A 27,510-nucleotide genomic window follows, 5' to 3' on the forward strand; every position below is an offset into this window, starting at 1 on the left:
TACTCTGTTATACCGGTAAAGGACTTGATGCGTAATAAAAAGCAGTTAAATCCCTACTTTCTTAATGTAATGTAATTGATGGTACGCAGATCTACTAAGACCTAACGTAGAAAATAAAGTAGCACCATGCAATGAATTGAATAATTCTGAAATATTGGGTAAAGGACATTGGTCTACTACAAGTTCTTTGTTAACTTCTCTTAAATCTATACAAATATGTACATCACCGGATTTTTTACCTATTACCACAATAGGACTTACCCAAGGACTTGCATTAATTTTCTCTATAATTCCTTGGCTTTCTAACCTATCAAGTTCTTTAGCAACTTTGTCCCTTACCGTAAATGGTAAGCTTCGTAATTTCTGTATGTTAGGTGTACAGTGTTCGCGGACCATAACTTTATGTACGAAATCCTTCGCGAGCCCCACATTCCCACTGAACAATCTCGGATAGTTCTTTTTCAGTTCTTGTTTGTATTCAGCATCATCAATTGTAGTAGCATCTTTAGCGGCTTGGACGCAAGCAATTTGTCCTTTCACAATGTTAATATTTAGGTTGCTAATAAAGTCCATCCCGAGAATAGGCAATCCTTTTTCTAAGATGTAAACATTTTCTAAGATGCGTGAAATTAATTCGCTGGCTCTCTTGTAAGCATAACCGGTAAATTCACAAACCCATGCACATGTATAGGTTCCTTGGAGTATGTCATCAGTTTGATTGACGCCTTTTGTAGAGCTTCGTTGACAAAATGTCGATTATATATTCTCTTGGGTAGAATTGTAACTGGTGAACCAGTATCTATCGTCATGTTCACTTTTGCTGAATGACCGTCAGTGCATAATTTTCTGTTAACTATCACATTAACAGACAAGGCTTCATCAATATTTTCAATTTAAACAAAATCTTACGGCATTTATTGCATTTAACTTTCTTTGCCTTTGACATCATTTGCTTTATGCGATTTCGAACCACAACGAAAACAGTACTCACTGGATTTGTATTTTGCTGGCTGTTGTTTAGGTTTGTAATTACTCTTTCGTATCTGCTCTCAACAGGTACTGGTAGTTCAGCTTTACCTATTATTTGGCATTCTTTTGCAGCATGTTCGCATTGCCTTGCAATTTTTATGGCAGTATTTAATGTAAGTTCAGGTTCTAGAAGTAATTAGTTTTCTCAACTAACTGATCTCTGATCATTTCATCGGCTATTGCACCGAAATTACATGAAATGGATAATTGTCGAAGTTCTCTTACATAATCATCTTACATAATCATCCTGGAGTTGTCTACGTACGTTTAATCGTGAGTTATAATGTGTCTGCAATTTGGCAACAGTTGCATTATAAGAATTAGCATCATCATATGAATTAACATCTCTTTCTGGTAAAGAGCTGTAAATATGTTGACTCTCAGTACCAAGACAATGACAATGTAGTAATATTGCTTTTCTTCACTCATCATTCCATCGGTCACTTCCAGACGCAAGTGTATAATTTGTAAAAAATTCAAGCCATTGTTCAAAGTTCAACATTGATTGGCCTGGATTAGGTAGAAACAGTACTGGTGGTGAAATTCCAACCAAAAAAAAAAAAAATTGTATCACTTTGAATTTAAAATTCCATCCTTGTCGCCAATTTGTTATATACCCCCAGTACCTTTGTACCGTAGTAATATATTGTAGCTAAGTGTATTGTAAAGCTAACTCAAAAAAACATGTATTCACTTCGACTACTTTTTAACAACTGTTTTATTCACAATTCTATATGACTATTATATAGGTGTAAACCAAATGATAATACAGGAAGAAATGTACTGATAACAAATGTATCATCTTGCCTACTGCCTATGATTAGATGCAGAATTTCAAATACATCTCTCTCTTCCATTTGCTTTGCTTCATGAACAAAGATTTTATGAAGTACTGTACATCCATGCTTACTGCATGCTTGAAAGTCCAATACAGGAAAGGCAGGCGTGACCACAATGAGTGAAGATGTCATGCAATAGTTTTCATGTTTATATGAGTTCTGTTTTTCTTCCTATTCCTTTTCTCTGGAAGTTCCGCTCTTTGAGAATGCTTAAAGGATGGATGAATATTGTGTTTCCATGCCACACATTTTTTTTAAAGAGTTGACCATTGTGATGGTGATTTATGAATTAGTGCTTTTCTGTGTGTCTTTATATCCCTTCTTTGGTGCTCCTGCTACATCGGAGCAGAGTTCTCCATACATTGCAATTTGATAAAGATATAGGGAAGCGATATAGGAATACAAATCTTCTAGTGGTGTTTATATATATAAATAAGAGAGAGTACACTTGAGTTTGGTACATTGTTTTTTTAACAATGGTCATTACTCCACCTCCTGGATTTCTTGAGTTGAGACTCTCCGACAGCTGTCCCGATGGATAGTGGTATATCCGGGTAATGAGGCTAAGAGGTCCGTATTGTTGTTTGATATCCAAGTTTCACACAATGTCTAAAGGGTAAACTTCAAGAAATGCTTGAAGATCTTGCTGTTTCCTACGTATGCTTTGAGCATTTAAAAGTAAACCTGTAATTGAGTTCTTTGATACATTCAGGAGGGTTAGGGTTCATCAGTGATTGAATCATTGTTTAAGACATGGGTATTGTTATCATTGTCATGATCATGGACAATTTGCTGAAGGGACGTATCAGTACAACATGCAAAGGAAATGGACTGCTGGTTGCATTTAACTGGGCGACCCTGGGTTAGATTCAATGTCACCAGATGTTTCCAAGGAAATGTTGAAGGTTGCAGTAGTATTGGCGTAGTATGTTGTTGGAGCATTGCAAAATATGTGCCTTCTTTTGTTGTTTTACAATCTTGTCAGGTGTTGTCTTGTCAGGTGTTATCAGGATACCAGATGCTAAATGACTATAGAAGATCTTTTGGTATAAACACCACAAGTGAGAAGACAGCAACAAGGACTGTGCGGATATAGACATTATATAAAGGCCCCAGTAAATGTAAGTACCTTGTCAATTGATTATGTGACACTAGGCTAACAAAAAATAAGTACATGTACATTGCCTTTTTTCAGCTGTCCAGTGTGTACCTCTGTGTTCATCAAGATGAATTCAATACAAACTGTTGGTCCCGCTTGCAACATCAATTCCTATTCCAAGTGACAATGAAAAGGAAAATGAAGATATGGATGTAGACAACAATGAGAAAGATGGTGATTATATGCCAAGTGACACCTCAAGTTCAAGTATCGAATCTGATGAAGATGAAAGTTATGAGTAAGTACAAAATTATTATTTTACATTCTGACCTTGTAAACCTTTTTATATTATTTCAGTTCTAACGACATAGAGTTTGAATTGGCAAATCAGGAGACTAAATTTGTCGTGTTCCAGAGCATGCTAATGGCACAGTTTTCGTTGTGCCACATTTGTGGCATAGAGGGTGCAAGGGCAGCGACAACATACATAGGCACTCTGTTGGTAATAAACAAGTCTTGTGGAGGAACTTATTGTTGGATGAGCCAACAAATCTACTGTTAAGTGCAGCCATCCTGTACAGAGGATCACTTCCTAGCAAAGTACTGAAAGTTCTTCGTTTCTGGGGTGTTAAGATGTATGAAAGGCATATTTGTTTCAGGCATCTGAACGTCTGTACCTTATTCCCGCTATAATGAATATAAAGAAAAATTACTTGCTGCTGCTCGTGATAAAGAGGTGATTGTTGGTGGAGATGGGAGGTGCGACAGCATGGCCAAGTATGGCAGTTATACATTGTTGGATGTCAAGAAGAACAAAACCCTAACAATGGAACTTTTGCAGGTAATATGCCTTACTTTCTAATGGTTCTTATACTAATTGATTGATTATACATAAATATTATTCAGATAAAAAAATTCTATTAACAATTAAAGACCCCTTCCCTGCAATTTTGGATGTTTTTTGGAAAATAATACATATATATCACTTTAAAAACATTAAACCATGTCATTCCTTGTCTTAAATGTACGTTTTATGGTAAATTATGATAAAAAGTGAGAAACAATGCACTACCTAAGTAGCTCGCGGCGATCGACCTCTCGTGGACGGTCTTAGGCCTAGCCTAGCTAGGCTTAGTTTTGTAGGCCTAGCTGGTAAACATCGGTAACGTACGAACATTGTACGCTAGCTATATACCTAGCCTGACGTTGTATAGTTGCTGCATTAATTGTCTTTCTATTTTTGCCAAGACTCCGTTGATACAAATTGGGGAAAACCCGGTATTTTCGCTGAAAAGTTAGGAGTCTTCCATTTGTTTTGGCCTCACGATCGATCGAAAAGTGGGCGAATTACAGGTGAAAAACAAAAATATCAATCCGCGCGCAATGCATTTTGGGATTTATAGCGGGCCGCTATAATTATTAGAATCGACTTATATTTCACATTTTTAACCGTTTAAAGACGAAAAAAGTTAACGCAATAGGACCATATAGTATTATTTTTACATTAAATATAGTTTGTGATCTTAAATTAGATCTAAAAAACGTAGGGAAGGGGGCTTTAACTATTTTTTTGTGGAAGCTAAAACATGGAGTTGGAGGGTTTAAGAGGTGCTTAAACGTTCTAAAATCAGCAGAAGTTACAGTTGGTACCATTATCACAGATCAGCACTCACATATTAAAAAACGGCTGAGGGAAAAATATAAAGTAATATAACTCACTACTTTGATATCTCGCATGTGGCTAATTGTATGTACAAATACCAGTTTTGAGACAATTATTATATTATTCTGCTTTTAACAAAAACAAACATATGTTTGTTACAAAAGATGCTTTACTCTACAGAAGATATTCAGGTATCAGGCTTTAAAGGCAAAAGAGTGTAAACCATATATTTATTTATAAGACTGAAAAAGAAACTAGGGGCTCTGGAGAAAAAGAAGGGTTCAAGTTGATTTCTAAATGGCGATGGAGGATTAATATCAACCACTTATATATTTTGGTCTGTTGTTTCAAGTAAAGGATATGGCGAATTGGCACTGGCTAAATGGGAATCGGTTAGCAATCATATCGTTGATGTACGTTCTGGGCATGGGAAATTATTTCAGCAGCGCTTTGTGTCGTGATCAAGTGTGTTCATCTTATGACGTCACGATTTATCGCTCTTGGATTTTTGGCTTCCAAATTCGACTTCAGAGAAAAACTCAAATGCATGAAAGTCATCAGAAAAATCATAATTTATGCTTTATAGAATTTATTTTACCAAAACCTACTAATAAAATCAACATATTAATCTAAAAACATTATACATCGATACCATATTCCTATATCTTTAATGAGATTTCAGCAACAGTGTTTGTCCTTGTTTTTAACAAGACTCCTCTAAACTCATACTGAAAAAAACATTGAAACACTGCTTGAATAATGTTAGAAAATTGAACAAAGACTTTAAAATGCTGTTAGGAATATTAGATAGATTACTCTGAAATAATTAGCTCTAAGACGCTGCAAATGAGATGTACAGAAAGCCACTGGGGAACTGTATACATTACTGTTTCCATGGTTCAATGATAAAAGAGCTGGTCTAGCAGAAATGCTTATTTAAAGAACTACAATTGATCAAACAGATCTCAATAGGATAATCAAACTGAATTATATTAGGAGGGTTACAAATATAATGTTCACAAACTAGTTGTTGATATAATATTATTTTGATATTAGAATGATTCTAATATAAATAGAAGAAATTGAAAAAAAAAATACCATAAAAACAAAAAGTTTTGTTAAAAAACTGTTTTAATACAATAGTATACAGTGGAATTACCAATATGAAATGTTTGTTTGGGCATTAGGAGGTGTATATCTTAATAGTCATCACTAGGTAAGTGAGAAATAATAGTGCAAAATGTTTTTTATTTAATGTCACTTTATTATACCACCAAAGAATTTACATTAAAATGCGTGCTAAAATAATCAATATTTATAATTTATACCACTATCTTCATTTTACTGTTACTGATGGAACATTATATTATGACAGTGTACTTTTGAAATAATTGCAAACATTGATGGTATGTGTGTAGTGTAATCAGACTTTGTAACCATGTATATATATTTAACATTCAAGACAGTATGTTCATGTTTATTGATGACGGTTTATTATTATCAACGCATCTTCTTATGTTAAAATGAATTATTACTCTGTGTTGCTAAGGTAATATAATGACAACAAAATTAAAAATTTTACTTGTATGTATTGTTTCAAGAATAACATTTTATCTAAACAGATTCATGAACATTAACCATTTCACTGGGCAGTGTTAGTCCCACCTCTGTATGAACATTTATTTATGAAAAATGGGTGGTTTTTAATATATTGCAAAAAAATACTAAATGAGATAATGTTGTTATTATTATTATTTTTGTGGTGTGTGGTGGGTAAAAGGTTGGGAGTAAAAAAAAAAGATAATTTGCATAATAATGATGCCATTAAAGTTATTTTGATTACCTATCAATGATAAAAACTATTTCTTTTGGAATAAAGTTTTTCCACTGGATATGGATGAAGATATGTATAACAAATAAAAATATCAACAAATTTGAATTATTATCGTTTTATAAAAAATTACAGGGCAAAATCGTAGAATAATTAAATTTTAAGGCGGTGGGTAAAATTTGGTAATTAGCATATTGTGTGACAGCATGGGGGCATATTTAATCTCATTTTATACCAAATCAAGGATAAAAACTGCTTTTTCGAAAGAAATTTTTTACAGAATGATTTTTTACCACTGTATAATGATGCAGTACGTATAATAAATGAAAATATCAACTGTTTATCGTAAACATATTGTTTACTGTAAATACTGTGCTGTAAAATATAGGAAAATACGATTAAATAATTGTTTTTCCTATACTCGTTTTTACCGTGTATGTGCGGTTCAATGACATTTGATTGTACTCGGTATTACCAGTGAAAGGGTTAGCTAGATTTTCAATAAATATTTTAAAATCAATTATCATTACCAAATTTTCAAACATTTAAATCAAACCTTAAAAAATCTCTGGTTTCAGTATACAGCAGGTAAGGTATTAGGTATCTCGCTCTTTTTATTTAAAAAAATTTCTCTCAATTCAAACCTCACATGATAAACAAATAAGAGATACCTAACGATTGCGTAAAAATGTGTAAAGATTAGCGGTCTTGCTCGATCATCGTTATCATTATTTATATTTTCAACTTTAACGATTTGAAAATTCAACGCAACTTGTCGTAACGTTACGTCGACAGGAAAACAGGCTTTAATCATTTATCTTTCAAAGAATATGCAGATGAAAAAGAAGAGTTTGAATGAATGATTATTAGTATTTCTAACTATTGATTTTATGATTTCTCTTAAGAATCCTTAATTAAAATTACCATAGCATTAAAGAAGACAATTTTGAATAGTCAAACAAATTATGTATGCATTAAACTTTAATAAATGCACAAAGCACAAGTATTCACATTAAATAATTACATCTACAATAAACCTGGGCTCTAGAAAAACAACCTATTCTTTATTTTGGCCCAACACAAATGTATTTTGCATTCCTAGTATATAAAATTATATCAAATGTACTATACCAATTTAAGGTAATCAAAAGAAAGAAAATGATATTTTGTGATAGTTCTTTATTTATGCTTCAATAATTCCATTTCCTCTCAATCATAATTGAATTGTTTTCTTTAATAAGAGATCTGAAATAAAAATTCAAATTGAAAATGTGCTCTAAAAATTAGTACACACATATAATAATATTTAAATTACATACACATTAATTCATATCATTTTCTGCAAACACTTACTTAAAGTGTAATTGAATATAAGGTAAACAAATATACAAAAGGATACTAAAGTGGCACTGCATATAAAAACTATAACTATATCTATCCAATGACGTCAATTTTGTAACTTCAAAATATTCATATATATTGTATCTGTCTGTTTGAGACGAGTTCTTTGAACTTTTAATTATGATCTAAATCGATAGAATATTATCAATCTTATCCTAATTTATTCTTATGTATTATCAAATATTATCTTCAAATTGATATCACATATTGTATTCCAACATTTTCCATGTTTTATTTTGTTAATATATTTTTTAATATTTTTAGTTGATGTTTCTGAAATGGCAATTATTTGAAAACCAGTTAAATTTCATTTCATATCATTTTCTGCACAAATTTTTCAGACAAAACTATTTTTAGAATTCTAAAATCTTTCTCCACTGCACACATCAAAAACCATACAAAAAGAATTCTCTGCTAAGAATGTGAAAAAAAATGTTATAAGCTGTTGCATACAGTATTATACTGAAAATATATATCAAAGCATGCATTTATTTGCAGTCAATTAGCATGCATGAAAAATAGCAATCAGTAAGACGCATATGTAATTTTCTTTCTAATAGTTCTCTCATAATTGTCTTTAGCTGTTGCAATTAAAGTTGGCACTACAATTTTTAATCAATAATGGACATGAAAAGAAATTATTATGAGTATGCAGTTTTTACATTTGTATTAAAACACATATGATATTGAACCCTATATTCATCTACCACCCACCCTGGGTTTATGCAAAACGCATTGGATCAGATTATGTATGTTCAATTCTAGTGGGTTAAACTATATTTTGTTGCTCTATGGTTGGATGATAAAACACAAATACACTGTACAATGATATTTTTTTTAAAGTAAACAAATTAGTTATGGTAATTGAAAAATAATTTAACACATGCTCCTGTTAATTAATGTTACAACTCGAGTCACAGAAGCACATGGTTTGTTGCCTGTGTAGCAAAACATTGTATTCAATGTCTGTACATTGTTCACTTTAGCGAGTCAAATTGCCCAGCGGTTAAGGCATACCTAAAGTGACAACAATATCATCATGGGTCTGGTGGTAGAAACAAGTCTTCTTGGCTACAGTAGGTCTAGTGTTTGCCTGTTGTGCAGTTACCACCTATCTCATCGACAGCGATTGTTATCCGTACTTTAGTGCATGTCAAAAATTTCCATTTATTATATAAAACCTAAATAAATTCCAGTCATTTGATTGGACGATTGTGGGTCACATGCTGTGCATTAGTAAGCAATATTACATAGTCTATGTAAATACGTGAAACTGCATCACATGACTACCGCTGCGAGGATTGTAAATCGTATATATCCTCGAGTACGATGATATTGACTGTGTAATTTTCGTGTGGAAACACTCGCGTTTGGCGATAAATAAACAAAAAGTCATCTACTGGGACTCATTCGTTGCGGCACGCAACTTGCTTGAAGAAATTAATCAACTAAACTATTTAAACTCATTTGTTATTAGTCCTCCCTAGATGTGATGAAAGACCGTTTGTGATTGGTTAATACTCGGCGAACATCCGGTGATTCGACTCCTCGAAGAAGAAGAATTATTTGGCCTACCTGATAATATTATTATTATTATTAATGTAGGCTTATTGATGGAAATTTTTCTGTTAAACCTAAGTGAATATTTTATTGCCAGGAATCATTAATTAGTAATAATTATCTGTATATTATTTTTTGCAAGGTAAGGTGAATGGCAGGCTTATTACAAAGGAGGCCTAGCTACACCCGACCCAGCAGTGGATATTCAACTTGTTGTTGGCTATGTAATATAACAGATATCGCCTTTTATATCGGTAAAATAAGCAGTCAATATCTGTATACTATTGAACGTTTAATAATAATTTAATAAACTTTTGGAAAATATTTTTTTATATTACTTTTGAAAAGAGCATTTAAATTAGCTTTGTATGATTTTGATTAATTAATGTCTACAAGACATGGAGTCAAAAAAAAAATTAGCCTAGATATCGCTGCCTTTCTAGCCTAAACTAGGCCTGTTAATATCAGGCCTAGGCGCTTTACCCTAGTAGGCCCAGGATTTTCTGGTCGTTGTTGACGTAATTAACACTACAGTAGGTAAATTTATAGGCCTTTAGGGCATAAACTTATAACGAGAATTTTCCGAAGCATATAGGAAAATAGTTTTGTGTTATTTAGCAGACAGGTATGCTTGGTTGATAGAACCAGATAGAGGGTGCTTCATTTGCCAAGTCATGCATAACATATCGCTGGAGGGGCTTTATAAGCGGAGGCGCATGTGGTTCAATCCTCCCCTTTGTTTTAATTAAGACTAAACCTACGTCCTGCGTCAAAACTCAATTTCCCTCCGACCACCCTATTCTTCCCCCGTTTTGATTTGGCGCTGACACCAGACTCATCTACAGCCAATTTCATATTTTATTATTATTTTAATTATAACTCAAGTAGATTTATAGATGTATAGATTTGATGCTTAAGTCAAATTTGTTAACTTAATATTAAGTATTGTTTAGTAATTAGAGTTTAATACTTTGATTTATACTTTGTTTTAAAATAGTCTGATTACTGATCCGTTATGCAGTATTTGATTTATGGTTTCAGATGACATAACGTATAGGGCGTAACCCATTTTATATTATCTAATATAATTAAGTTTTAATATATAAGTGATTAATATATGTCATCTATGTTTTACCAATATACATGTTTAAATATTCGTCATTATAATAAATGACATTTCCATCCAATGATCTGTGTTTGTTTGTTGTCCTGTCCGGTCTCTATTTTTGGTCGCCGTTTGAAGCACAGATTCAAACGGTAGTATTGGTAGGTAAGTATTGAATTTCAAATAATTCATTTCGATAAATATAGTATACCCGTTGAATGTTGTAGACGGTCTTAGTAGCTTAGCTAGGCTTAGTTTTGTAGGCCTAGCTGGCGAAGAGCAGTAACGTACGGACATCGTAGGCTGGCTATGGCCTAGCCTGTAAATAAAAAGGCTGTTATCAGGATTGGTTTACTTACCATTTTAACATTAAAAGAATTGACTATTTTTCTTCTTTATTTTACATTGACAAAGAAATGGCTTTCAATTGGTGAGTATATAAAGTATTTTATTTGCAAGCCTAACATCCAACTAAATTATAAATGTTACAGCAACATTTTGAATAATTGTCTTTATACAAATGAATCAATGCCAAAAAGTGTATTGAAAAACATATAAAAAGGTAATTAATGACTACTTTCTTATCAACTTGCTCTAGGTGCCATGTATAGAGTATTAAGAAGCAGTGACTTAGCGGCCCCTTTTAATTTGCGTGTAATGTACTAAATGTAATTGATTACTAAAGCCACTACGTGCTTACAGTCACACAGTTTACATCATTTTAAACATCACCCTAGGCTTCATCTGCTCTAAGGCATGTTTTACAATTGCAATTTATCTTGTGAAAATTAGCACATGTGAGTCGGAGATTCAATGTATTTCAGTGCTGTTAACAGTCTATTGATCTACACGATTTGTTGCTCAAGTTTGCTAATAGATTTGGCCTATTCAAAATAAAATCATGGTACTAACAAAAATATAAAGTGCACAATCACAGAAAATTTCATATATATATATATCAATTACCAAAGTTTTTTCTATAATAAAGGTAGCTCTATACATATAGTTTCTACATTATTAATATTTGAGTGTTATCTAAATAAGTTGAATCCTATAAAAAAATATAAATAAGTATGAATTAAAGAACTCAAAAAAGTAAATACATCGATTGAAAGGTTAATGACAAACCATCAGCCACCAAATGAGAATCATTGCAAATGCAATGTCTCCTCAAGAAGAATAGCATGATAGATGATAATTATAAATAATGATTGAACTCTAGTTTTAGACAGAATTCTTTGCTTTTATAAAGGAAAAAATATATGTGAAAAGGTGAGAGAATTGAGACTTAAGTTGTGAACCTTCTGCTTTTTGCATACAATGTCCATTAGAGAATGTAACTGTATTATATAAAAATATTTTAACATATCGTTTTTAATATTCAATATGCTCTGCACCACATGGTATTTTATTTTTGTGAATTAAGACAATAGTACATTTTTTAAATTTTAGATCAAATATAGATGACATAAAAGTACTATTAGTGATTATTTCTTTAACTGTTAAAATATACTTTTGACATTTAATGTAAATACTAAATAATAAATGTAATCAGTATTTTTTTCTCTCTACGTTCAATGTTGATTAGACAATAAATGTACAAAATACAAAATGCTGATAAGAAATAATTATATTTTATATGAGAAACACAGTTTTGAATGTGTATAGTCACATGTCTAAGCAGACAGAAGTGCTCTCTATGCTCAATATGCTTTTATAAAATAACTTCTCTGTTCATTAAAAAGCTATTATAAAGTATCACACATCAGTGATCGAGGCACAAATTATGAATAGACGTGAAGGTGTACACTGCCTTAGAGTTGTGAATCTTGCCAAGGTAGCAAGACAGCATACACAATTGACAAAAGAAAATATGCATATAGTTGTTGCTTAAAAATTCAACTTTATTTTGAAACAAGTTAAAATAAATAAACAAGTGGAAATCAATATAAACTTCAGTTTTCTTACATATTGATTTAGATTAATGAGGTACAGGAAATTATCACCAAGAGCTGTGGAAATGATCATAATCAACTATAAGGAGTTTTGAAGCTACTTAAGGAAATTATATTTTAATGATTAAAACCAATGAATCTGAGGAGAGTTTTCAATAAATCATCAGTGTTATTCTTTTATTGACAAAGGATCATACAGGTACTGATATTAATTTTTATTTTTTGTAATTGTATATCGTTACTAAGCCTGAACATGGATGCACTCCAGACTTTGTTCATGTGTTTAATGTTATGTTTTAAAATTAAACATAGTCTAGAAGCAACTTTCCAAACAAAACCACCTTCAGTAGTGGCTGGTGAAGAAGGTTCATCAACAATTCTTGTTTGTATTGTGTCTGATGTAGCGAACAATGAAAATGTTACTTGGAAAGTTAATGGCATTCTTATCACCAATGGATCGCATGTTATAAAAGAGGATAAAAAAAATAAATATGATGTTACAGCCACGAGTGATGACCGCCATCAAACAAGAAACCTTATTGTTAAAAATATTCAAAGAAGAGATGGTTCAAATAATTACGAATGTGCTGTGACTAGAAATGACCAGAAGGAAATTATAATATCAGAACGTGTTACAATTAAAGTTTCTGAGGTACCAGCAGAACATTACCCAAGATGTACCTATTTAAAATCCAAGAAAAAGTTCAAAGAAGGAGATAACCTGAATATAGCATGCAAAAGTGAAAGATCACAACCAAATCCACGTCTTACTTGGTATCAAGAAAATACACTCCTGACAACATTAACTGGCAAACCAACTGATGAGATAACAATTATCTTTAGTAAGAACCTGACAAAAAATGACAATGGTGCCATTTATTGGTGTCAACTGAAGATACCAGACAATTTAAATTTCCAAAGAAACTGTTCACTTGGTCCAATTCAAGTTGATTACAAGCCTATTGTCAATCTTAGCTCTCCCAAATACAAAATTAATGAGGAGGTAGTCTTTGTTTGTTTTAGTGTGGCTAGTCCTGCCACTGTTTCATACAACTGGACTATAATTCCACCAATTACAAAATACGAAATTGAAAACAAGGGTCAAGTTCTAAGATTGCTAAATGTGTACAGGGACTATGGAGGAATGATTATCCAGTGTAATGTTTATAATGAAATTGGGTTTGGAAGTGACAAAACAATCATTACATTTGAGGGTGAAGATGTAATTGTGCCAAATCTTTTTCCTGACCCACCACCAGATCGTGAAAGCATAAACACAGAGTACACAGAGCTTCCGGCTGCAACAATTCTATCAGTTGCTGGTGCAAGTTTACTTCTCCTATCACTAATAATGGCAATTTTACTTTGCTACTTTCAAGTTTACACACGCAGTCATGCTATAGATTACACAGGGCAACGTATTCCACAGCCAGATGTTTACTTTGAACCAAAAGACAGTCTTCATTCTCCTTATGCAGGTGAAACTACACCATGGAAGCGGTCAGTAGGTGTACAGGTATCTGGTGACAGCTCTGAATCATCATATACATATGCAGAGATTGAAGAACGTATGAAACAAAGACTCTCAGCCTAATGGTATGTGTATATATTTTCAGATGGAAAGAATCGGAACCTCACAATTTGGAAATTTTGTCCATAATTTTCTCAAATCTGCATCTCCTTTCTCTACATAGCTACTGTGTTTATATATTGCTTAAAGGGGACCTGAAGTGAAAATAAACCTAATCTGAATATTTACTTATCATGTTGGACATATTGACTACCGTACGCGACCACATTTTTATTTTATTTTCACTAATTAACAAACAAATTGACTGATAGAGGCTACAACTACCTAGCTACAACATGTGACATAATCAAAGGTCCACAGAAATGTTTACATGCTGAAGGTTGCAATGATGACTGCAGGCCAGCCATAATTAGGGCTCTTATTTGAGCCTTAACGAACATTTCTAAGTGATTAAGAGGATAAAAGTGACGATGATAGTGGCCTAATTGATAATGTTTGATTTTGGAAGATAAAGACAGGAGATAATGAATGGTGTAAATGCGGAAACTGCTCCTATACTAATGCCAAACAACATCAAGTGTGCATGCTGCATTGAAAATTTCGCGGTGTGTTGGACGTTGGATGTTTTACTGCTAATTAATAGTATTACAGTACAGATAAAAACTACTGCAACTTTTGACACGCGTGGCGGTTGCGTCGTGTAGCATTTGTAGTGCATAGGCTACGCGCAGCATTCGTAGCCTACGTTGTGATCAACTGTGTGTGGGAATTCCCCAAACTCAACTGTGTACACGTACATCGTCGATGGCTAAGCAGGCTACGAAAAGTTCGAATAAATAGAAATGATACGATTGTTTCGCCAATACAATAATATTGAATATTGAAATTCAATTTTTTTTAAAGAAAATAGCAATTAAAAACTGCTCAAAACCTAGGCTAGACGCGAAAAGTTTTATTAACTAGGCCTACTGCTGACTGTACATTCACCATCGCCGGCCAGTATTGTACAAAATTCATTGATGACGTACCGTTATGATTACCTTCCATTATTAGTATAGGCCTAGTATTATTAGTAGGCCTAAAATTACAAGTTAATTTTAATTATAATTTTTTATAAGTATTAATACAGTATGTCAGTATGTTTTATTTAAATGAAAAATATCCAGAATTGAAACTGTCGTAACTGTACATCAAACTCCATTATTAGCTATTGTAACAACAACCTGCAGCAGAGGATCGGTGGAGGGTCAAGTTGTCTCTGGTCGTTTAGAACATCGTCATCAGCAGAGAGGAGGATCGGAGGACACATAACATGTGCTTGCCTGATCTTGTTGTTTGGTTTTTTTAGTCATGCGCGATAATAAATTAAATAGTATTTAAATAAATGTTATTTTAGTTATAAATAAAAATAAATTATAATTAACATTTTAGGGTTAGGAAATATGCACGACTTTATTTAATAAAAGTTCAACTTCACTAAATTGAAGGTTAATTAAAACATAAAAGTACAGTTCAGAGAGAGTATCCATTCGCGGATCATAAACACATGGATATAAACACACTGGGCGAATTAATTACGAATGGAGTGATCCGTCTCGATTTCCGTTGGAAAAAAATAATATCGTACTTGTATTCTATTATTTTGACATTTACAGTATTTAAACAGTCCATATTATCCCATAGTACTAAATAAGCATAATACTAATATTTCAAAACGAAACATCGTTCATTATTAGCCTAGTAAACAAACACACTTCAGACCATAGATTTCTATGTGTATTGTCGCGATTAAGATTGTGTTGAATTGTGAGGACCTTTTGTGGCTTCATAAAGTCTTTGTCCAATCAGATGTCTTCTTTGCTAATTACCTGATAACTGTTTAATTAATTAATGAAAGCTCATATTGTAACAAAAACAAGTTGTAATCTTTAATTTTATACAGTATGTAACATTTATCAATTCAGGTCCCCTTTAAAAACACAAATTCAAGTAAAATTTTTTAGAATGTACAGGAATCTCTGAAATTGCACAGTATTAAGTATGGTATAAATTTAAAAAATATAAATTAAATAATTATAATGAGTTTATTATTAATTAAATTATAAATTTTCACATTTTTCATTTATATTAGATGTTTGTTAGATGTTTTTCATTATTTGTAATGTAACGTAGATAATACCCAATTCTTTAAAAAGTAATGTAACTTCATTCATGTATATTCATATTCTATAAATAAAAATGCTACAAATAAAAGTGAAATGTATCTATATAATACAGGACCTACATAACTTTAACTAGCAATTATATGTTGTAAAAGCCCTGGTGGCCATAACATGAATCATTTACCTGTTTCAAATTGTCATAGTTACCATTATAAATTCCAGAATTACTTCTACTCATGCACATCACATATGCATTACAGAAATACCATGACAACTATCTTTCAGCAAGTCAATTTAATTGAAAACTAGTTGTAATTTATTATTTTCAAGGTACCACTTAAATATCACCTAGAACACAATTTATGCATTTCAAGTACAAAATAAATATGATTTTATTTATATTTTTCCATGTTTTCCATTTGTACTGTACAAAAGAAAAATTCATTAAGTTGTTAAAATATTATCACTATTAGTTCAATAATTCAAATACTGCAATACCAGGGGTGGATCTAGGACGCTGTACATGTAGCTTTCTAGAGTAATTTAGGTAATTTCAATCAGTTAACTGGCACATAAATATGGTCAATCATTTTAAATAAGAATTGCATAGGAGACTGGAAAAAATATGATTTCTAGAGATTGTGTGTTTCAATTGTTTTGAAATAAACAATTGACAACTAAAATTTTGGAAAAATAATAAGACTGGTATAGAGAAATCCAGAGAAATCCTTGGAAATTCAAACCAAACTTAAACCATTCAAAAAGGCTGTGCTCCAATTTTAAACGGAGTAGAAAAATGTTAGCATACACATGGCCGTAGCCAGGATCTTTCAAGGGGGGTTTGGACACTAAGTATTTGGGTCACTGCCCCCTCCCCCGAATTTTGTTAAATGACACCCTAGACACACTAGATGGCCGGAAATGGTACTTTCACACATTTATGATAAATGGCAACTCTAACCAGGCTTAGTGGCGATGATTTGCTGTTGGTCTGAAATGAAATAAAGAATAAAAAGGGTATGTGAAAATTGCTTTAATTCTAATTCTGTACTGTACTAATTTGTATATCGCTAATATTACATAGAGAGAAACTCAACAGAGAAACTCAACAGTTCTTTTCAGAACTAATAGACGTGTGATTATCATTACTGTGGAAATAATGCATAGGATTCAGTTACAGTAACTGAAGGTGAATCAAGTATGTACAATACCGTGAAACCTTGAAAATATGGGCTTCTTTTTTTAGTACTCTTGGGTGGCTTCTTTTCAAGTTGGGCCTCTTTTCGAGTTGGCTTTCTTTTCGAGATTACTTTTGCGAACTAAAAGGGGGCTTCTTTATAAAAAAAATGCTGTAATTATAAATAACTGCCAATTTTACATATTTGTGATCAAAATACCATTTTAAACTGCAAAATAAATGTATGATAAAAACTCGATCATCCATTATATCTGTATCACAAGTTTATCTGGAAATAAATCCCCTTGTTTCTTTGATATCTCGAAAAGAAGCCCATACTATCTTGAAAATTTGACCTAGTGCCAGCGTTGTAACTCAGGACTCTTTCAACAATTCGGCAAGTGACTCGCTGTTGGATGTATAAAGTACATGTGAACGGCTTTACATCCCATACGAAGGACGAGGGAATGAGAATAAAGCATCTTGCCTAAGGATGCAATTAGTATGGTACAGATAAGCACGAACCCATACCTATCACATGCTAGTCCGATATTACCATTACACCATCACTCTCGGTATATACAGCAGCAACCACGATTTCCAGACGGTCTCCCATCCAGAACGCAACAGGGCCCAATGCAGTATGGCCGAAATAAAAACAAATAAATAAAAAAGAAGCCCAGTGGCCTTGATTTCAAGATGGGCTTCTTTTCGAAATTACTTTTGCAGAGGCTTTCTTTTCGAGGGATGCCTTCTTTTCAAGGTTTTACGGTATACATATATTGTACTATGTTTATTTATTTCATTACTAAATCCAACAGTGAATCATCGCCACTAACACTGATTCTGTATCTCTAACTCACTCCTTTAAATTTCAGTCAATATGATGTAATTTTCAAATGAAATCACACACACAAGGTCATTAGTGATCTGTTAATATTGTTCGTGGTTCATAAAAACAATAGAAAGGGTAGCCATTTATAGAAGCAAAATTTCCCAAAAAAGTGATTTTTTATACAAAAATCACTCAAGCATGATTGAAATTGCGTTATATATTGCACGTTATACATGGTATTTGACCACTGAAAATAATTTCAAAGTGTTAATTTGGTATGAAAACATAGGGTTTGCCACAAAAATTATTATTTTAGGAAATATAAGTTTTTTATAGCTAATTTGCATATTTAGGGAGGTGAATGACGGAGGGTTAATTTGTTGTACATGAGCAGGACAACTTATACATTCATTCAAAACTGAAAAACTTTTGCTACAATTTTGTCCCGCTAATATGCTAGATTGAGTAGCCTATAAACAGATTTTTTAATATTGGCGGTTCTGATAAATGGGTTACAAATTTAGCCAAGTTTCCCAGGGTGACCATAATATAAATTTCATGAAAATCCAGATTTAACAGCTTGTTGTCTTTAGTTATAGATGTCAAATATGTCATCTAAGTGATTATCTCCCTCCATATCTGATAATAGAGAATCTATTGAGCACAAACTCAACCAGATAAAATACAATAAGGTCCCTGGGCTGACAATGATTCCTCTATGGATACTGAAAGAAAATGCTGGTGTAATTATTGCAGAGTGTCAACTGTTGATGCCCTTAATAAACTTAAAAGTGTACGCTTTTCATTATTGAGAAAATACAAAAACTTGGGGTTGATTCCTACCTTCTTTCGTGCATGCGTAAATATTATGCCTTTTCCCCATGGAAGCAAGTTAGTGGTTGACTCGAAAACCTGAAATTATACAATAATTCAGAGCTAATAAAGATTAGGGTGCCGTAAAAACCACAAATATCTATACAAAAAGCATGATTGAAGTTCCATACTTGTCTACTCCAAGATGTAGTATACTCCAGTTGTGTTGTATTTAATATATAAATATGCATGGCAGGTCATATTGTATGGCTACAGAGAGCGTTTTGGCTGGTGTGGGCATGTTGTTATTGCCGGTATTTGACCGTAGGTTGGTAGCTACCGGTGTGGGCAGATTGGCTGTGGAACCCGTTCATTAGTTATACCCCCATCTCACTAGAAAGCGATTGTACTACGGATCTTGCTAGATCGGCTGTAGTGTAGTGGTTACGGGATGAAGCGTTTGTTAGGGGTGGATCTAGGATTTTGTGAAAGGTGGGAGCAACTGTAGAGTCCACACCAACTCAGCCCCACCATGGTTGGGGCCGAGTTGAGGCGATTTTGAAATATAACACCTATAGATGGTCGGGAATGGCACTCTCATGTTATTATAAATGTATTAAAAATTGATATTTAATACTGTATATATAAAAACTGAGGTACAAGCCTATTAAATGGTAACATTTTCCCCATAGGCCTATTTTGAGTAAAAGCGTCACAACAGGGCGCTTCGCGCAAGTCAGCGTTTACACATGGCGGAAAAATGTGCTTGTCCAGGGCCGTCGACAGGACCTGTGGTGAATTAAACTTTGCTAAATGACGCCTCAGATGGCCGGAAATGGTACTCTCGCACATAACATTCATGATAAATGGCACCTCTAATTTGCAGGAAAAGACACTCTTATATGTAGCATGCTACAAATGAGAAAAACGATCATAATTTTTCCCTCCAATAAACACACGTGACTAATTGAAGGACAATATAACATTTTGTTTCCGATTTCATTCACTCAGTATTTAGTTTTGATTGCGTTGCGTTCAAGTTCCATGCGAACGTACATCTACGGGAAGCCTCGAAAAAAGCGCAAAATGTAATGCTTATTATAGCTCAATATTTATTTACATCTATCAATTTGTTGAGGAAATTAAATATATAAATATAAATGGTATTGATACATTTGGGTGGGTGACCTTTGTATGAATTGTTCGTGCCCCAGCTCGCTGTAAGGGTACGATACATGTCATGTTACATCCAGGGATTCATAATAGGCAATTAATTTCGCAACTCTTAGAAATTTACAGACAGCAACGGCAATGGTGACCTCTAATAAAAATAAATTAGCACGGCGCTTAAACAATGTTTTTTAATCAAAACATGTGTAATAGCGCCTGTTAAGACACGCTATAGCTGGGATGTGTTAGGATCTAGAGACGATCAGGGATGTTTCACACAACTCTGCCAGAGATTCCAAGAGGTACAGCATTATTCCAAGAGGACATAGCATTATTCTAAGAAGACAAAGATTATTTCCAAGAGGACATTTAGATGCCATTTAGAAAAAGATCCACAAGCAAGAAGAGGGGACAGTCACAATCTGACCCTGAACCCCAAACAGACCCAGAGCCTGCTGATGCTGCTACTGAGACCCAAGACGATGACATTGACCAGGAAGGTTGACTTTTTAAGGGACAATCCAGTAATTTATAACAAGAAAATGAGGAACTAAAAAGATACAGGCATGAAAGATAGACAATGGGAGGGGAAGGCTACAGAGTTGGGAAAAACCAAGATAGAGATCCAGACCTGGTACAGGACTGTCAGAACCTGTTTTAGTAGACTGAGAAAGAAACCTTCTGGATCTGGTGACCAGGAGCTGACTGAGAGGGACCAATGGATCATGACCAACTTTGAGTTCTCAGGCCATTTATAGCCGAGATGCCAACCAGGGTCCTTGTTAGTGTAAGTAATATTTAAATAATTTTATAAAAAATGCTAAAATGTATCTAATATTAAAAATTATTAAACATTTTTAACTATAAATCATGTTTGTATGTTATAATATGTAGTTAACAGGTACTTTTTTCCAATTATATTTTTCAGATGAGATCTAAACTGCTGTCCAGTGTCGACCTCAGCATGATACCCCTTCTGGATCAGAGACCCAAGGGGTAGACTTTGAAGTTGCTTCCAGCCACGCTGAGGAAGAGGGCTCTCCAACAGTCACTCCACTAACCTCCACCAGATACAGAAGGAAAAAGACATATGACAACTTATATGCAGGAAGATCACATGCAAAAGAAATAGTTAGAACCTATGGACAGACCCCAAAACATGCAGGAGAGATATGCATCGGTTTGACAATACACTCTGGAGACAGTGCCAGATGGACATGCTCCAAGTCCTCCTGAGGCACCAGCAGCAGCAGCCAGCCTTCCCCTCCCAGACTTCCCAGCAACCAATTAGACAACTAACAACTAACACAGTATTTTTCTCAGTCGTCAGCCAGCAGCAGAGCCAATCCTCTCATTCATGGCAGCCTTCTCCATCACAATGGCAATGGACTTGGGTCCAGCAAAATGTTCAGCCATCTCAATCTCAACTTTCAGTCTTGCACTCTCAACAGACAGTCGCTATATCTCAACAGCCTTCTCAAACCACAGGTTAAACTCCACTCACCAGCACTCCAGTACACTCACTCCCAGTATGGAAGTATGGGAAACATCAGTGGTTTACGTTCATTTTTGTTAGACCTGTAAAATCAGATTCCATGAACTTTTGTGCTATATTGGACAGAACATTATTGCTAGAAATGTAAATATGTATATAGGTTGTTTTAATAAAGAATTTGTTCTTGATCAGTGTTTGTTTTACTTATTATATAAAACAGAAATATGTTGAAGGCTGGACATTTAAAGGTCAATGTTCATATTCTGGGAAAATTTGGGGATTACACATGGACTATTTAGCATATTTTATAAAGTTTACAACTAAAAAAGTGTAAAATAGATAAACACATTTGACATTTCAAAAATTATTTATTGAAAATTATACTCCATACACAATAAACAGACAAATATTTATAAATGTCTTATCATTTTATTATTAGTGTCCTTTGTGTCCTTTAAAATAATAATGTCATTTTACTCTGGATCTATGTCAATATCCTTTATCATTTTATTATTAGTGTCCGTTATGTCCTTTAAAATAATAATGTCCTTTTAGTATGGATCTCTGTCAATCATCCTATCTTGCCATGGCACAGAACCTGCTGGGCTGTTGAAGTATAGTTTCAATAACTCCCTCTGTCTTTTCCCAGCAAGTGTGTCTCTATTCCCACCAGCTATCTGGTCAATGTTATGCATGTTGGCACCTTGTCTCCATTGTCCTGGCACCATGTTGTGGGTATCATCCTTCATATCCAGAAGAGCATTATGATGGGCAAGGTACCTTTCCCTCATGAGATTTTGTAGGCACCCACAACACTCCATTATATCCTGAACAATACTTGTGGCTTGGTGCATGGTGTTCAGTATTATTTGCCATCTCTGGGCCAGGATCCCAAAAGCATTTTCCACAACACGTCTTCCCCTTGATATCCTGTAGTTGTATATCCTTTCTTGTCTGTCAAGCCCTCTGTGGGAAAAGGGTTTCATGACAAAGTAAGGTGTAGGTTCATTGTCATTGGGTAGGGGATCTGGAACAGGGAAACCAATGGTGCCATCAAGCATACATTCTTTTATGGAGGTTTTACTACATAAGCGGTGGATTGTTCTACATTGTTTCGACATTAGCTGGCGTTTTCTACATTAGCGGTTGTAACAGCAGGCTCATCTATTTATCGTTGATCGTTATTGTCCTAGTGTAAATGGGCCTTAAGCATGTAAAGTACAATATCATTGTAACAATAAGGCTTACGCTCCGTGTCTGATTTTTTTCTTTGCTGTTTATAATTTGACTTTTTTATTAATGTTGTACACAACGCAATGGGTCTGGATATACTAAGCCTTAATTTCCATCAAAAATCACAAATTAAGATGGCGGATGTACAACAAAGGCAAAACCTTTACAAAACACATACACAACTAGAAAGCCACTCCGAGAGTGCATACCTCTGCCTACTGTAAATTCTCCTACATAAGATTTCTCCGGGAAAATATATATATTTGTATGTGTTTTAATGCTGTTTCTGATTTAGGCTAATTTCACTACAAGCATGCATGTATGCGAGTTTGGTGTAATGGTTATGTAACAAGCCTTTCAATTAACAATAGCTTCAGTTGACTAACAATAGAACAGCAACGCGAAAATCAAACGAGTGAATTTGAAAAGAAATAGGTTTTTTAAACTACTCGCATCAAAAAACTTGCACATTAAATCAAATTATGTTTTAAAATTACAAATTATAACTCTTACCTCTTGTACAAAAATGAAGTTTTTTGGACAAGTAGTTGCAGAGAAAATGCAATTTCAGTTTACTTGTTACGTTAAGACTACTCGCCGGCTTTTGGAAAATTCTGTCCTATCTTTTAACACTAGCAGGTCTGAAAAGTATACTAAAAAGTGGTCCACAATTGGGACCATGGTCCCAAATGGTCCCAAAATTTAATGGAATGGTCCTTGACCACATATCTATCAGTATATTCATTTTGGTAAAGATCTTGTAATTACTTTTTTAATAATCCTGCTAACAAACAAACAAACAAACAAAAAACACACGCTACCGATTACATATACCTCCTTGGCGGAGGTAAATAAAATTTGCCTCCATACTGTATATGCAAAGCCAAGGTAAACTAATAGATATATCAAGTTTGAACTACCCTCAAGTAAATACTTTAATATAATCTGATTTTCTTGATAAATTGTTCTCATTGGGTATCTTAGGAAATCCTATGTATTACTTCCTGAATTGCCATTTTAAAGGATGATAGAATTTGTTATATCTAATCTTAACCATGAAGGATGTGTAATCCAAACACATTGTTTTCATGTACCCCTAGAAACACATTTGTAAGTATTGCTGTGAATGCCAACAGCAGTATATAAATGCTTGTGTTTTTTCACTAATTATATAAAGTTTGTCATGAGAAAACATGATTTTAAAAATACAGATGAACATACTATAAGATATTGTTACATGTCTACAGTGGTTATACATTTATTTATTCTAAAATGATCAATATCCAATTTTATTTTTTATTTTTTGACACTTTCATTTCATAAAATGTAAATAATGTTGTCATAAATACCAAGCTGTAGCCAGGGATAGGTGGGGTGTTTATTGGTAATTGGTTTTTGCATTGTCAATTTAAGTATTTTGTTGCAAGTGTTAATCAAATGAGAAACGAACATTTTGCTAATTAAAATTAAATAAATTCAAGAAACGACGTTGAATAATATTAGTAACATACGAAAGAACAATACAAGGTAAATATATAACATTAATATTCGCATTACTAATAACAAAATATTAGCATTTATTACCATATCAGAAGTGTGCTGGCTTTGAGAATGTTTCCTTTGAAGCTTCTCCTGTAGACATTTGTATTGAATGCAACCTAACACAAATAAAAACAAAATAGTGAATTTGGAGTTACACCGAACAAGCACATTTAACTTCCATATACAAAAAATGTTATCATCCTATAGTTAGCCACGATTGCTATCATAGTACATGGTAGTTTCAGCCAACTATGGTGATGGTGACTTCTTGGATTCCACCAAGTCCAAAAGAAGATTGCGTACATTCAACAAGTACAGTGTACCTAGATGTGGGACTAACCGTTATGCGAATTCAACCCTAGTGCAATAAGACTTTTTGAAAAAATAACAAAAATAATTGGAATTAATGTTGCTTTATTATAATAATCTATTTTAAACCTAAATAAATTTTCTGGCTGTTTACTTTATCGTTTTGATTTAGCTTTTCGCTTTGTTTTTTTTGTATCTCCATTGAGATCCAGCCACTGATACCCACAGCATTGTCATTTTTTTCAGTAATTTGCCTTTGGATTTATATATATATATATATATATAAACAAATCAGGCAAAGAACATTAATTCTAATCCGCCCAGTGATATACTGAAATTTAATTAATTAATTTGAAACGATAAAGATGAGGAAATCTGTGAGAATGAGAAAAAGTCGCCCCAACCGAGACATATATATATATATAAACAAATCAGGCAAAGAACATTAATTCTAAACCGCCCGGTGATATACTGAAATTTAATTAATTAATTTGAAACGATAAAGATGAGGAAATCTGTGAGAATGAGAAAAAGTCGCCCCAACCGAGACTCGAACTCGGACCGCCTGCTTGATATGCAGATGTCCTAACCATTAGACCACTGGGGCTTTCATGGTATTGTTCGAACTCGATTGGATAGCGACTCTTTAACATTCTCGGCGTGGTACGGCGGAACAGCACTAGTCCTCAGTTGTACGCACGCGCACCAGAGATCAAATTGATATGCCCTCATCTTACAGTATTTTTATTCACGAGGCGGGATCTCCGAAGAGATACTTTTATATATATAAACAAATCAGGCAAAGAACATTAATTCTAAACCGCCCGGTGATATACTGAAATTTAATTAATTAATTTGAAACGATAAAGATGAGGAAATCTGTGAGAATGAGAAAAAGTCGCCCCAACCGAGACTCGAACTCGGACCGCCTGCTGGATATGCAGATGTCCTAACCATTAGACCACTGGGGCTTTCATGGTATTGTTCGAACTCGATTGGATAGCGACTCTTTAACATTCTCGGCGTGGTACGGCGGAACAGCACTAGTCCTCAGTTGTACGCACGCGCACCAGAGATCAAATTGATACGCCCTCATCTTACAGTATTTTTATTCACGAGGCGGGATCTCCGAAGAGATACTTTTATATATATAAACAAATCAGGCAAAGAACATTAATTCTAAACCGCCCGGTGATATACTGAAATTTAATTAATTAATTTGAAACGATAAAGATGAGGAAATCTGTGAGAATGAGAAAAAGTCGCCCCAACCGAGACTCGAACTCGGACCGCCTGCTTGATATGCAGATGTCCTAACCATTAGACCACTGGGGCTTTCATGGTATTGTTCGAACTCGATTGGATAGCGACTCTTTAACATTCTCGGCGTGGTACGGCGGAACAGCACTAGTCCTCAGTTGTACGCACGCGCACCAGAGATCAAATTGATACGCCCTCATCTTACAGTATTTTTATTTATTATTTATATATATATATATATTTATTTAATTAATTATTTTATTTAATTAATTTATATTTCTATAATAAGATTTATTAATAATGATTAACTTTAACACTGTATAAATTTATTATATCATCTTTATCGTTTCAAATGAATTAATTAAATTTCAGTATATCACCGGGCAGTTTAGAATTAATGTTCTTTGCCTGATTTGTTTATATATTTAAATAATGAATATTTCTGATTTAAGATTTATTTTAACTTTGTAAATTTTTATATAGATGATGGTTCTTTTTAGTTTTTTCGTACAACGCTAATTATATTATGACCTTGATAACTATTTGAAAGCATAACTCCATGGATCTGAACATTCCCTAGGCTAATCGTCTTTAAATAATCTATCTAGGAAATCAAAAAAGGCATTCGTGGCATAACCTAGTTTTTAACAAAGGTGTCATTTGCTAACCCAGGCCTCGAATTTAGCCTAACCTAGTTTTTACTTTATTTATTAGAAGTGTAGCTAGTTCACCGGTGGAACGTCTGCCTCAAATTCATTATTGAAAATTTATATTTTATATTTTTGCCATTCAGCGGTTTTTATGGTGGTGAAAATTCTAGGGCACTACGGCCAGTAGTGGCCGTGGTGGTTGTTCATTTTCAAAGGCATTGAGGCCAATATAAAGGGCAAAATTTGAGGCCTGCTAACCTGTACTTAGGTCAATGCTTACGTCAGAGAAGATTATGCATCTATGAAAAGAAGACTAAAGAGTAACGATTGGAGAACTAAATTTGCCACAGGTAATTTCGGCGTGGACAATACTGCAGTCAGAGATAGATTACTTAATTGAGAACTATATACCAACGTGAAAAAATAATAACAAAAACCGAAATGGATGACAAAAACAACTATGAAGGTTAAACAATGCAGCAGACGTTCAACACTACAAGAGATTTGCAACAAATGCCAAAAAGACTATCAATAAATCAAAATATAATTATGAGAGGAAATTAGCAGACGATATAAAATAATCCAAAAGGATTTTATTCATATTTACGATCAAAAAGAAGTAAAGGATATAGTAGGACCACTGAAAAACAATAATTCCTTCTGGTAAAAAAACTGCAAATGAACTAAATACATTTTTTACGTCTGTCTTCCCCAAAGAAGATAATAGTATCTAGATAAGTCATAATATGTTCACCCATGAGGACCAACTAAAGCTAACTGACATTACATTAACATTGGATAATGTAATTCAACTCATGAAAAATACAAATTCATTTCATATAAAGCTTCAG

At 33.6% G+C, this 27,510-nt stretch overlaps 2 protein-coding genes across 6 annotated transcripts in view; one reads left to right on the forward strand and one right to left on the reverse strand.

Annotated features, from left to right (window-relative positions):
• The window catches only part of LOC144858633 (uncharacterized), a 322,958-nt gene that overhangs the window by 141,664 nt on the left and 153,784 nt on the right, over positions 1-27,510 (forward strand). The window lies entirely within an intron of this gene.
• Positions 1-27,510, reverse strand: part of LOC144858651 (uncharacterized) — a 208,604-nt gene that overhangs the window by 35,794 nt on the left and 145,300 nt on the right. For 3 of the 5 annotated variants that reach the window (XM_078714749.1, XM_078714750.1, XM_078714752.1), the window contains exons 2-3: positions 24,483-24,556; positions 19,031-19,099 (exon numbers count right to left, since the gene is read on the reverse strand). In XM_078714749.1, the coding sequence (XP_078570875.1) occupies positions 19,031-19,099; positions 24,483-24,556 (143 nt within the window). Of the gene's footprint in view, positions 1-17,050; positions 17,167-19,030; positions 19,100-22,113; positions 22,632-24,482; positions 24,557-27,510 lie in introns of those variants that run through there. The other 2 variants (XM_078714751.1, XR_013616649.1) reach the window with 2 other exon arrangements.

Source organism: Antedon bifida, chromosome 2 (genome assembly GCF_963402885.1).
Source record: "Antedon bifida chromosome 2, ecAntBifi1.1, whole genome shotgun sequence".
Classification (NCBI taxonomy): domain Eukaryota; kingdom Metazoa; phylum Echinodermata; class Crinoidea; order Comatulida; family Antedonidae; genus Antedon; species Antedon bifida.